This window comes from Vanellus vanellus (assembly GCF_965231255.1).
Source record: "Vanellus vanellus genome assembly, chromosome: Z".
Taxonomy (NCBI): Eukaryota; Metazoa; Chordata; class Aves; order Charadriiformes; family Charadriidae; genus Vanellus; species Vanellus vanellus.
In genome coordinates, this window is record NC_138908.1 from 78,579,224 (window position 1) to 78,593,255 (window position 14,032).

At 45.6% G+C, this 14,032-nt stretch overlaps 1 protein-coding gene across 1 annotated transcript in view; it reads right to left on the reverse strand.

Annotated features, from left to right (window-relative positions):
* The window catches only part of DNAI1 (dynein axonemal intermediate chain 1), a gene marked incomplete at both ends in the record, with an annotated part of 159,602 nt that overhangs the window by 48,606 nt on the left and 96,964 nt on the right, over positions 1-14,032 (reverse strand). Inside the window, 2 exons of the mRNA XM_082497836.1 lie at positions 7,804-7,883; positions 9,726-9,813. Coding sequence (XP_082353962.1) covers positions 7,804-7,883; positions 9,726-9,813 — 168 coding nt within the window. The remainder of the gene's footprint in view (positions 1-7,803; positions 7,884-9,725; positions 9,814-14,032) is intronic.

Here is a 14,032-nt window from a genome sequence, read left to right on the forward strand (position 1 = left end):
AACAATCTTTTTCAAAGGAGGTTTGTATCTAGCAACAGAAAGAGTACTGCCTAACACTGGTACTCCCAGGCAGATCAGGACACCCAGCTGCTCTTCAGAAACCACTGACACAAATGTGTCCCATGCTGTTGTGGACAACTGAGGGGTCTCCTTGGGTTTTGCTCAGTGCCTTCTTGTAGAGATCTGTAACAGAAATGCTAAGATTTGTAGAAAAGCTATAAATAGAAACTGAGGCATGTGACTGCATCGGGAGAAACAATGGAAAATGGTAAAAGAAAGAACCTGTGTTAATTGATGGCAAATGCAGGCAATCAAGTGACAAGATAACCAGACTCAACAAATAGAAGCCCCAAAGATAAGGTGGCGAGAAAACGAGGAACAGAACTCAAGCCATATAATCATAGCATCATAGAATGGTTTAGGTTGGAAAGGACCATGAAGATCATCCAGTTCCAACCCCCCTGCCATAGGCAGGGACACCTCCCACTACACCAGGTTGCCCAAGGCCACATCCAGCCTGGCCTTGAACACCTCCAGGGATGGGGCCTCAACAACTTCTCTGGACAACCTGTTCCAGTGCCTCACCACCCTCAAAGTGAAAAACTTCTTCCTAATGTTTAACCTGAACCTGCCCTCTTCCAGTTTAAAGCCATTCCCCCTCATCCTATCACTACATGCCCTAGTAAAAAGTCCTTCCCCAGCTCTGCTGTAGGTCCCCTTTAGGCACTGGAAGGCTGCAATAAGATCGCCCCAGAGCCTTCTCTTCTCCAGGCTGAAAAGCCCTGACTCTTTCAGCCTCTCCTCATAGGACAGGTGCTCCAGCCCTTGGATCATCCTCCTGGCCCTCCTCTGCACGTGCTCCAACATGTCCGTGTCCTTCTTATGTTGGGGACTCCAGAGCCAGATGCAGTACTCCAGGTGGGGTCTCACGAGAGTGGAGTAGAGGGGCAGAATCACCTCTTTTGACCTGCTGGCCACACTTCTTCTGATGCAGCCCAGGATATGGTTGGCCTTCTGGGCTGCAATTGCACATTGCTGGCTCATGCTGAGCTTCTCGTCAATCAGCACACCCAGGTCCTTCTGCTCAGGGCTGCTCTCCAGCCATTCCCCACCGAGCCTGTATTTGTGCTTGGGATTGCCCCAACCGAGATGTAGGACCTTGCATTTGACCTTGTTGAACTGCATGAGGTTGGCTTGAGCCCACCTCTCCAACCTGTCCCGGTCCCTCTGGATGGCATCCCTCCCCTCCAGCGTGTCTACCTCACCAAACAGCTTGGTATCATTGGCAAACTTGCTGAGGGCGCACCCAACTCCACTGTCCATGTCACCAACAAAGATGTTGAACAGTACAGGTCCCAGTACTGACCCCTGAGGAATGCCACTTGTCGCTGGTCTCCACTTGGACATCGAGCCGTTGACCACAACTCTTTGAGTGTGACCATCCAGCCAGTTCCTTATCCATATAGTGGTCCATTTGTAGAATCCACGTCTCTTCAATTTAGAGACCAGGATATCGTGTGGGACAGTGTTGAACGTTTAGCACAAGTCCAGGTAGATGTCATCAGTTGGTCTTCCCTTGTCCACTGCCACTGTAACCCCTTCGTAGAAGGCCACCAAATTTGTCAGGCATGACTTGCCCTTGGTGAAGCCATGCCTGGCTATCACAAATCACCTCCTTGTTTTCTCTGAGCCTCAGCAGAGTTTCCAGGAAGATCTGCTCCATGATCTTGCCAGGCACAGAGGTGAGACTGACTGGCCTGTAGTTCCCTGGGTCTTCCTTATTTCCCTTTTTGAAAATAGGCATTATGTTTCCCCTTTTCCAGTTGGCAGGAACCTTGCCAGACCTCCACAACATCTCAAATATGATGGCTAGTGGCTTAGCGACTTCATCTGCCAGTTCCCTCAGGACACGTGGATGTATCTCATCAGGTCCCATGGACTTGTGCACCTTCAGATTCCTCAGGTGGTCTCACACTTGATCTTCACCTACAGTGGGCGGTTCTCCATTTTCCCAATCCTCATCTTTGCATTCTGTGTCATGGGCAGTGAGGCTGCCGTCCTTGACAGTGAAGAATGAGGCAAAGAAGTCATTGAGTACCTCAGCTCTGTCTCTGTCCCGGGTAACCAGTTCTTGCGTTTCCTTCCGGAGAGGGCCCACATCTCTCCTAGTCTTTCTTTTCTCACTGACATACTTAAAGAAGGATTTTTTGTTTGTCTTAATGTCCCTGGCCAGATTTAGTTCTATCTGGGCTTTAGCCTGTCTAACCCGATCCCTAGCTGCTCAAACGATTCCTCTGTATTCCTCCCAGGCTACCCGCCCCTGTTTCCGCTTCCTATAGGCCTCCTTTTTGCTTTTGATCAGGTCCAGGAGCTCCTTGTTCATCCATGCAGGCCTCCTGGCTTTTCTGCCTGCCTTCCTCTTTGTAGGGATGCATCGCTCCTGAGCTTGGAGGAGGTGGTCCTTGAATATTAACCAACTTTCTTGGGCGCATCTTCCCTCCAGTGCTTCATCCCATGGCACAATACCAAGCAGATTCTTCAAGAGGCCAAAGTCAGCTCTCCCAAAGTCCAGGGTGGTCAGCCTGCTGCGCACCTTCCTCGCTGCCTCGAGGATCTCAAACTCGACCATTTCACGGTCACTACAGCCCAGGCTACCCTTGAGTTTGACACTGTCTACCAGCCCCTCCTTGCTGGTAAGAACAAGGTCCAGCATAGCTCCTCTCCTCGTTGGCTCCTCAACCCCTTGGAGAAGGATGTTGTCATCAGTGCAATCCAAGAACCTCCTGGATTGCCTATGCCTGGCTGTGTTACCCTTCCAACAGATGTCGGGGTGGCTGAAGTCACCTGTGAGAACCAGGGTCTGTGAATGTGATGCTGCCCCTATCTGTCTATAGAGGGCTTCATCTGCTCGGTGTTCTTGGTCGGGTGGCCTGTAGCAGACCCCCACCGTAATGTCCCCTGCTCCCGATTTCCCTTTAATCCTGACCCACAGGCTCTCAGTTGGTTCTTTATCCATCCCTAGGCTGAGCTCCATGCATTCCAGCTGCTCCTTGACATATAAGGCAACACTGCCTCCTCGTTTCCCTTGCCTGTCTCTCCTGAAGAGCCTGTAGCCTTCCATGCCAACAATCCAGTTGTAGGGGTCATCCCACCATGTTTCTATGATGCCCCTTCATGTCAGCTGCCCTCGCTTGAGCTGCCGGCTCCCTGCAGGTCCCTGTGCCACCTTGGCACTTCCCTGGCTCAAAAAAAGCTCAGAAAAAGTCCCTTTTTCGCTGAGATCAGCTGGCTCCACTGTGGATGTGCCTGCACCAGAGCTGTTCATCTTGTTTCCAGACAAGGAAAACAATTTTGAAACAGCAAGACACAGCAAGACTAGACACTAAGGAAAATGATCGTTCCATTACTAAAGGGTCACAGGAAGCCAGAGCCTGTCCAGAAACCAGTTTGTCAACATCATTTAAGGAAATGTTGAGTGATAAGGACTCAACAGCCAGCATCCTTTGTCATCTGTATAACCACAAGAAATCCTGTCCTGACCACACAGATACAAATGTCCTGGTGCTTAGTATGAGAGAATGAGTACAAGTGAAATTAGTTTTCTTTAAAATTAGAATCACCTTTTCCTTCTTTACAGTCTTGCACTGAGTTTTATTATATTCATTTGTTACACTCTCAAGCAAACTGCCTAAGATTGAATAAAACTCCTCTTACATGAATATGTTCAAATCTCATCACAATTTTTCTGTTGAAACCTTCTTCATTCAGAAGTAATTCTGACCAGAGTTGAAGCCACAATAATGTTTCAATATGAATCTCAGAGACCATACTTCTTGATACCAAAGCTGAACATTCCTAAACAGCAAATAAGATATGCAAAGAGGCAGTTTTGCATTACAGAATCATATTAATGCAGAAACAGTTTGTCCTCTATGTAAAAGGGCAACAGATAGGTCTGTGTGTAATTAAGATAATGATTTCTTGACAGAAACACTTTTTCTTTTTCTTCAGAAACACTATTAACTAAGCCATTTAAAAAAATTCACCGTAATTGTTCTGCACCTAAAGAATTAACAGATTATCATGCTATTTGTGGGCATGTCTGGTCTCTGAAAAAACACCTCCCTGAAATTTACTTTTTAATTTATTTAATAAATAATCTAAAATTCGGCCCATGTGGAGAGCAGCCCATGTTTGATCCCTGACTCATACAGTATGTAAGGAGCCTGTCCCTGTCACTCCATGTGCAGTGGTGTCATGTTTTAGGCCAAACTGGCCACTGGGGATGTGGGGCACCCCAGATAGGACTGACAGATGCTCCCCCTGACCTCTCTTTAAAGACAGAGGCAGAGGAGGGAAAAAGAGACTTACGAGTTTAGAAAGAACTAAACTACTTCAATGAAATATTAATAATTACATAAAAAGAAAATAATGAAATATATACAAAACCTTATCAAACTCCCAGGATGACGATCACGTCACCGGCTGGCACTGGGGAAGTCCCAGACAGTATTCAGGGATGGATGGGAACTGGATTCCCGATCTGGATTTAGGGTGGGGATCGGGATCAAAGGCAGACAAACAGACAGAGTCCTCCTCAAACACTGGTCATTGCAGAAGGAGCGCCGACCCTTTGATCCCTCATCTTTATACTGAGCATAAGGCAGATGGGATGGAATACCCTGTTGGTCAGTTTTGGGTTACCTGTCCTGTCCAATCCTCCCCACAGATGCAACCCCTCTACGCTCTTCCACTTCCAACCCTCCAACAGGGCAAATAACAAAGTCAGCTGCCTGTGGAGGTTACAGCAATAAGTATAAGCAAGAGCCTCTCTGCATACCATGCCTGGGCATCAATTACAAACAATTGGTCTTATGACTCTGAGAGAGTGAACACTGTCTGCACAATATGCTGTTAATTTCAGTAGTTAGAGGAGGCCCAGCTAAGAAATAAAGTTACTGAACAAAATTGGTCCTATTTAACCTCAAACCAGGACAACTGGCAAAGGCACAGAGATCCAAACAGCTAACTCCTGCTCAGGGCAGCCACAGGACCCAAGACATGCCTGAGCAGCAGCAGGAATGTCACTGTCCTCAGCATCTGAGTGGAGCAAGGCGCTGGGGGCAGTCCACAGGTAGCTCCAGTAATGGGTTCAGACATGCGGTGTTTTGATACAGGGTGTGATGAAGGTGTGTGGTAGCCTTTAAGAAATGTCTGGAGTAGCAGATCCCCAAGTTTGATCCCCAAACTTTTGAAACTTCTAGCAAACTCGCAGAGGATGCTAAGGGTGTGATGCAAGCACTCTTCCCCCTGTTTTTGTGGATACTATGGAGTCCTGCTTGTGCTCCACACAAGATTTCTCTTCCCTGTGTTAGCCCATACAATCTGATGGAAGATTGCCTCTTCCTGTCTTTAAGCTCTTCCTGAGCTTTATAAGGCAGTGTTGCACAAAGTGAGAGTGGTCCCACTTTTTGCTAAGGCTTACCAATGCAGGAACGTTTTGTTGGTTACCAGTAACCTTGAAATCAGCCTTGGCACCAATAAAAGAGAAGATCCTGTATAACAGTAGCTCTCTGCATTTCTCCACCCAAGAAGTGGTTAAAATATCTGTGTGGCTTCATGGCTGGGATCACTCCTTATGTTAAAACCCCATCCTAGTTCTAGTTTCACCGAAGATCATCCAAGGCAGGAATACCTACAGCTTTGTCAATGCAAATGCAGCCAAATTCCGTTCCTATTCAGTACTCCTCCAGGAAGGATTTCCTTTGCTATGTAACTCAGCCAGGAGATCAGCCTTAACAGTTCTACTGAAGGGTAACTGATGGCCCCCACCAAACACTGACATCGACTATCATATTCACTGATATCCACCACTCACCTAAGCATAGAGGAATTTAAAACATGTGGTTCCCTACTGTCTTTTGATCAAGGCTCAACACAACAGTACTCAAACTATTTGGAGTACAATACCCAGGATACCAACTCCCATGGGTGACCAGCCAACTCAGAACATCTGCCTGTGACTGAACAGATGCTTTGTATCCTGAAAGCATCAACAAAAAGACATTGCATCTACCTCACTGCTCATCACCCATCAGAACACCCCCCCCTACTCCTTCCACCTCCCTTCCACACCTGTCTTGTCCAATGCAAGTGAGCCCTACTCAGAAATCCTCCCTAGATACTGCCTGGCAGAGGGAGAGATTTCAATCAGAATCATCCCTCTGGAAGGGATACATATTTGTTAAGTTTGTCTTGACTAAATGATTTATATTGATTTCAAAATGCCATTTCCTTTGGGTTCTTTTTCACAGAATCATGGAATGATCAGGGTTGGAAGGGACCTCTGGAGATCATCTAGTCCAACCCCCCTGCCAGAGCGGGGTCACCTACAGCAGTTGCACAGGACGGCATCCAGGCATGTTTTGAATATCTCCAGAGTGGGAGACTCCACAACCTCTCTGGGCAGCCTGTGCCAGTGCTCTGCCACCCTCAAAGTAAAGTTCCTCCTCATGATTAGATGGAATTTGCTATGTTCAATTCTGTGCCCGTTACCTCTTGTCCTATCACTGGGCATCACTGAAAAAAGACTGTTTCCATCCACCTGCCCCCCCCCCCCCCCCCTTTAAGCATTTATAAGCTATTTTGTTTCGCTTTTGCAGGCAGGACATGGGGAAGAAGCTCACAGCATCCTCTATTGATGGCTGGATGGATCTGCTCTGCATGTCAGCCTCCTGCTGATGGTCCACCCCCCACACTGAAGGGCTGTGACTACAATACTAACAATGTCCCAGAGCCAGCTAGGAGGAATGTGCTGCAAACAAAAGTTATATGAGTAAGTGCTGGCTTTATTTTCAAGGCTAAATACAGCAGAGCTCAAAACTTCCTATTTTTAGCTTGATTCCCTAAGAAAACACAGTGTCTGTGTCCTGCTGTCTGCTTGTCTCTCCTCCCAAACAACTTTTGACCTCACTGGCAATTTCAGCCAAAGCTGAAAATGTGGGACTTGGTAATATTAAGGTCTTACACATTACATAAAAAGGGATAGCTGTAGAGTGCAAACATCTGGGCAGTGCCCCCACCCCAGGAAGGGCAAGCAAAGCTTGGCTGCTGCCCTCACCACACCAGCTGGCCCTGGACACCAAGGCGTCAGGCTGCAGGAGGGCATTGGAGAGAAGGTAGCCAGCAATGTCTGCAGGAATCAAGGGTTATAGCATAGAGGTGGGATCATTGAGCTGGGGACAGCAAGGGGGTGATCAGAGGGAGGAAGCATTAGACTAGATCATGAGGAACTGTAGATAGGAGGGCAAGGAAAAAGTGGGACTGGGGAAAGGATCTGGGATGTAATTGTGGAAGGGAAAAGCTGTGGGACACCAATTCATAGGAAATAAGGCTTCATTAGCCTCACTGCTCATGGGATGACAGGTCTAAGAAGGAAAAGAGATGAGATTTTTCCTGCCATTTCCCCATAGTCAGGAGGACAGAGGATCAATGCCTTTTAACTTCTGCTCTGATCATAGTTAGCACCTCACTTGCACAGCTGCAATCTGCAAAGCATTCTGGGATGCAGTTTGCATGAGAAATGTTTCTGCAGAATAAGGTCTTAATTGGGTCTGTGCAGAGAGCTCCCTGCGACCCTCTGTGGCTCTGTGCTGATCTCAGGCTCACCACAGGGATGCAAGGGCAGGACCAGGCTCTGAAGTCGTACTTTGTTACTGCCTGAGCAAACAGTTAAGATGATGAACCTGAAAGAAAAGCACAGGTCAGGGGATGTAAAACAAGGGACAAAGAAACCATTCTTACCTTATAGATCTTTCCCTCTTCAGTACCAACGAGAAACAAATAGTCTATCTTTTTGTGAAAATCAAACGATGTCCCACAGCCTGTTAATATAAGAAAGGTCTGTCAGACAGAGAATTGGTTCATCTGGCCAGCACACGCTACCTGCCTATGGTGCACACACATTGCCAGCATTTTCAGAAGTGATTTATTAGCCAAGAGCTCCCAAAAGACATTAGAGCCACCCCTTCTACAAACACTTTCCAAGCTATACCTGTCCCCAAGACCTACAATTAGAAAAGCCAACACAGAGAAAGGGAAAAGGGAACTGGAAGAACTGGAAGGGAACTGGAAGAACAGATTGGCCTGGGATTTACTTTGGTAAGAATTTAAAATGCCTGGTGCAAATGTAAACATCGTGAGAACCAGGCCTGGCTCCTACTGGGGAAGAACAGATCTTTTCTGTTTGTTTAGTATTCACAAAAATATAAAAGGTTTCCCATGCATAAAAGAGCCCACCACATCATGCCTCCCTGTGCCCTTTTCATCCTTAGCTCAGAAGCCATTTAGCAGGCTCTCTTCAGTAAAGCCAATAGCAAAGGATGTGATTTGAGAAGAAATCTTCTGCCAGGTGCAGAAGGATCCTCTTAACTTCAAAAGCCCTGAATCGAGCAACATTTTGAACTGTGTTTAAAATAGGTGTCAACCACAACAGGATGTGACTCCTTGAAATTTTGTGGCTTCTGCTCCTGAGGCAGATGCAACATCATGCAAGAAAGCCAATTTATGTTGTGGTGAAAGAAAATTACAGCAGGGTCCTCGAGAAGAAGACAGGATGTCTGCTGAGTGCCAGAGCAACCTGGGGCTGTTGACCAGCAGGGACACCCACAGCAATCATCAGCGAGAAACAGGAACAAGCAGACAAGCTCAGAATCGCATAGTTACAGTGAGCTTTCTGCAAAGGCAGCTGTCTTAAACGTTATGTCTTAAACGTTAACAAATGTAGTCCTCAAAGGAATTGTTAAGGTCATTTCAACCCTGTAATACTGTCTGCATTTTTAACATTTAAATAGATTGTTAAATATTCAAGACAAGTCTTTGAAAATCCCTTTCCCAGTAACAGTAACAAAGAATCCCAAAGACCCTGGGAGTTCTGCAGTGTACTGCTTCACCTAGTCTCTTGCAACCTATGTGGCAATGCAAACCTTCTCACAAACAAATTGTTCAGCAGCCACTAGGCTAAAAACACAGCAGTCCTTAAATGCAGAGCAAGTTCCTTCTCCAAACCTAGGCCACAGCTTCACAGCCAAAAGCAGGTGCAGCAGGATGATTAGAGGATACCTCAAGGCTCCCTCTGTAGCCCAGGACCTCAAGAGCTTACTCATCCCATCCTATCTCAAACACAGGATGGTCAGGGTGAGGGAATTCAGCCTAGAAGGACTGCACTGTTTCCACCTTGAATTGAAGGAGCCTAACAGTAACTCAGAATAGATGATGTGCTTTTAGAGAGCCAAAACCTGATGAGGCACATCACTCCACTGGCTGGACAACCTGTGCACCCAGGAAAGGGCAAAGGTTGCTTTTCGTCTTGATTTGGCCAGTCCAAATCAATGCCTAGTAGGAAAAACAAAACTGACTTGTTTTGACAAATATGGGTAATGCCTATGCCTTGTCCGTATTGGGATATCCAGTAAAACGGACATTTTTTGAATTAATGTTCATCTCTTTCTGCAAGTAAAGGCAAGATGTAACCACAAAACTGGACCCAATTAGTGGCCACTGCTCCATACAGACTTTGACCTACTACAAGATCAAAGCAAGGAGGCGTAACCCTTCTTTAACTCCTTTCCATCTCAACATCCCACTCCCAATTTAGTTCCCCGGAATGCCTGATTAGAGGCTTTGTGTCAGTAATTAATCAGCATGGCAAGGACTTGGGCTCCTACCAAGCGTTTGCAGCTGCAGCCCCTCTGGCCCCTGCATTGTTGTTCCCTCTGCTGACAGCTTGATGACATCTGTATGAACCAGCTCATTCTGCAGGCAGAGGAGATTCCACATGAATAACAGGCTTTACAGCAACAATACAGAGACATTCAGTACTTTGAAATGGCAAATGTTATGGAGGAATTTTAAAAAGCTGTCCAAAAGTTGCTTAATGTTTCATGCCCACAGTTGGCAACTTGATAACATGCTGTTTTATGTAAAACCTCCAGGAAACTGATGCTTTGGTGCACTGGAACTGAGACCCACTCGTACATCATCACCCAGACACATGCAGCTGACCTGGAAAGCTTTGGGTTTTGGGGCAACATTTCTGAGTGGAGGTTGACTCTGTCAGCTTAAATCATTGTGTTAAGTGAAATCACCCTGAATAGTTTAAGATGGGTATTGCATATTATCGGGGAGCTAACTAAAACCCACACTAATGAATAGTAACTTACCACCTTGCCAGTCTTTGCTTCTTACCATCTTCCTGTTATCCCCAGAGCAGCTTCAGATCCCAATACTCACAACCTCATGGGCTCTGAGGTTCAAATAACAACAACATGTAGTAAGCAGCTCTCCCAGGGGAAGAGTGCCCAATATTGCTGTTACCAGCAGAGCTCTAAAGAGCTCTCATTGTGAGTGACGATACTGCTGTGCCAAGTGCTGTATGAACACAGGGCAAAAAGGCTGTGTCCCAAAGAGTTTACAGTCAAGGTGGGAGTCAGAAGATGGATGAAAATAGACACAAAGTGGGTGAGCATGAGGAAATGATGAGAGGGCAAAGATCCATTCTTAGACTAGCTCTGGGAATTAAAATACCACTGCAGAATGGAGTTGGTTGTGAATATAAGAATACCCTGGGGCTGATAAAAAGAACAAAGAACTAAAGATTAAATTAGTGAGCAGTGTGGGCTGAGGACTGGATGTTTTCATGAATCTGCAGATTTCCCACTGGAGTACTGTGAGAACAAAACATAACTTCTTAGCTCAGTGAATCAAGCTGTAGTTGGAGCTTCTCTAAGCCCAGAGCAGGACTCAGGTGGAAAAAGAGTTTGCCTGGCAAAGTCAGTCCCAGGGAACTGCATGTTAGGGAAGGTGGGAAAAGACCTTGTGAGCATCTGTTCAGTACTGCAGTTCAGGAGAGACAGTGTTTTGTAAGACATTTTAATCATGTTTTGGGGGAACAAATTTACAGAAGTACTAAGAAAGCTCAAAAGCCATAAAATAATGTACTTCCTTCTCACTAATTTGCACTCCTGCATACCCATGTGCCCTGGACAATTGATGGCAGTAACTGAGCAGCAAGAAACAGGACTGCAGCCTGCAGAGTCCTACTTTCTGTTAGTGACTCTTCTTGCAGCACGTGGATTCAGTGGGCAAAAGCAGTAGTGATGCAAGAAAGAGGCCATATACGCTGGTGTATGTATACAAGAATTGGAAAGAACAGTGCCTAGAGCATTGAGGAACAGAGCATACTCCATGTGCTGCTCGCTGCCCACCCAAACAGGAGTGCTGATGGGCTGATGGGAGCACAGTCAGAACACGCTAAGCAGACACTTGCCTCTGCTCAGGCTCACAGGTCTGCCTGCTCTCCAGAAAGCATCTACCATGTCCAAGCTGGTGGTGACATGAGCCTGGTCTGAAGAGCAGCTTTGGAGCTGCCTGCAGCTGATCATGTTGATACGCCCGGTGTGTCTAACAGAGGTCAGAAATGTGATCTGGGCAGGCCCATAGATGTGCTAGCACATTTACCCACTGTTCTAGTGGAAAGGGAAAGCACGAGACCTTCTCTCTAAAGCACACACCTTTCTTCAGCCTTTCTCTGATGATGCCTTCCAGCATGTCCACCTGGCTGAAGCTTCTGTGGACAGCTTCTGTAGCCTCTCACCTTCACAAAGGATCCTACTTGTACAGACTTCCCTGTTGTGTTGCTTTTATTTTGTACTCAGCTTTGCAGTCTGGAAAATGCATCTGTTCCTGGGGCTGTTTGTTGCCAGAGTCATTCACATATTCCTCTGGGTAAACAGACTGTCAACAGTTTGGCCTTCCAGGAATACTGAACAATAATATGTTGCTTCTGCCTAACAATTGTAAAGCACTTTGTAAGCATTAGTGAAATAGGCCTTGCAGCTGCCTGTTTCCCTTTAGTTGTTATGAGCCTCAAGTGATGAAGGAGGCCCGGAGCTGTTCAGTAATTTAGCTCTAGGTCAAATAGGAAGGGTGAACTATGGCTACTAAACAAACCTGGGCTTGCTGAGGATCAGCCTAAGAAGCAGGCTACACCACAATTGATTCCTTGTCCGTGGCTCTGACAGCTCTCCTTTTTGATAAGAAATGTGTGCACCTAAGGTGGGAGTCACCCAGCTGCAGATTTCCTGCATCCTTCCTCGCCATTTTACACCTTCATGATGACCCCAAACCAAGCCAAGACGATAGCCTAAGCACACATGGTTCACGTGCTGTTTCATAAAGTTTGTCTGGATCTAAAAGAGTCAACCCTATGGTCAAAGCAGATTAACTGTCCCTAGCTAACATTTGACAGCTCTTATATCCAAATTTTGAGTGTGGCTTGCCAAATATCCAGCTGAAAGTAAGAATGAATTTACTCACTTTCTGCTCCCAGCTTTGGAAGTGTCAAACAGCTATCAGTGTTTGAAGAAGCTTTACTTCTGGATAGTCCTGTCAAAAAGATTAACGAAGCTCTCTTTCATTTATTCCCTATTTGCACTATGGATTTGCAGAATAGAAAACCTCTGGAGTCTCTTAAATTTTATTCTAAGTAAAACTCAGAGATAGCTCTTTTGTAACACTGGATTCAGGCAGATTGTCCATTTGTCTTTGCTGGGTACAAACCCACAGATTGTAACAAAATGCCCTTTTCATTTTGTTTTTCCTTTCCCTGTTGAATCTCTGTCCAAAAAAAGAAACTAGACAGCACCTAAAACTTTGCTGTTTTCCACCCCTGCCTGCTAAGTACATACCAGCTCTTGCAATTTCAGAGGTAATGTCACCTGAAAAAAACCTTAAAACAGTGCTTTTCACATGGGTGTGGCCACGTTTATAAGAGAAGTGCAAGGAATAAGTAGAAATGACACTGTGCTAAGAGGATCTATGTCTTAGAAGTCATACCAAGGATGCTTAAGTAGGTATATCTACATGCTCAAGGGACAGAAAAAAAAAATAGCTTATGATATAGGAACACAGTTAAGCACAGACTAATCATGAAAATGTTGCCATCAGAGTTCACCTGCAGACTCTTAGGGTGTCCCAGTTGTGGTATTTCTCTGAAGTAAGAGGCTTAAATGAGTGTTTCTTGCCTCCTAAGTGAAGTGGGATAAGCACACTCAGTTACTGAGGCTCATCTGATAGGTGTAACCTGCCAAGTAACCTCAACAAGATGTGTTTAGCTGTAGGCATGTATTACCCACTTCGATATAAATCTTATGGGTATTTCTATACAGGGGATAAAACAGGAGCTGAGTGCTGGGACAATGTTAGTCTGTCCCTGTCTAGGGAGCTCTGAGAATTCTTTTGGGAGAAGGACTTGCGACACTTTTGAAGGAGGGATTTTTGTATCTAAAGCTGCTTGTATGAACCTGGAGGATTTTATAAAAATGAACTTAATAATCAATGACATCTGCATGTGGCTACCCTGTTCATTAGAAGAGGTTCCCATTTCTGAAGCAAACATGAGACTAAGATTCACATATAATGTTAGACATGAGTCCCTGCCCATAGAAGCAAGGCCTGAAATTTACAGAACAGACAAGCCTTGAGCAGTTTTGTATAACAGGTTGAAAAAACAAGCATCCAAGGATGTAAAGAAATTTCTTTGCTTGCTGGGGAATAATGGGAGAGCAGCTTCAAACTCATATTTAGGCCAATTCAATTATTTTTTAAGTAAAAGATTTTGAAATCTTCAAGATGTAAAATTAAATAGCTGACAGAAAAAGCACATGTTGAGATTCAGAGACATAAATCTAAGGGTCATTTAGGGACATTAATGTTAAGTTTCTATCAACGTACTTACTCCAAAATAAAAAATGATCAAAGGCAGGGCATGCAAACAAGTTAGCAAAGGTTGTCTTGAGTGTGAGCTGGTAATGTCATGGCAAGGGGAAACCCTCTGCCCATATGATTGCATGTTGCCATCCCACTGCAACTGCGAGCTTACCCTGTGCTACTTTGGCCACAAGGGGAGAAATTTGCACCTTCCCTCTTCCATTCTGAATTGCAGTCTGCAGGGGAGCATTTTGGGAGTGGGAGT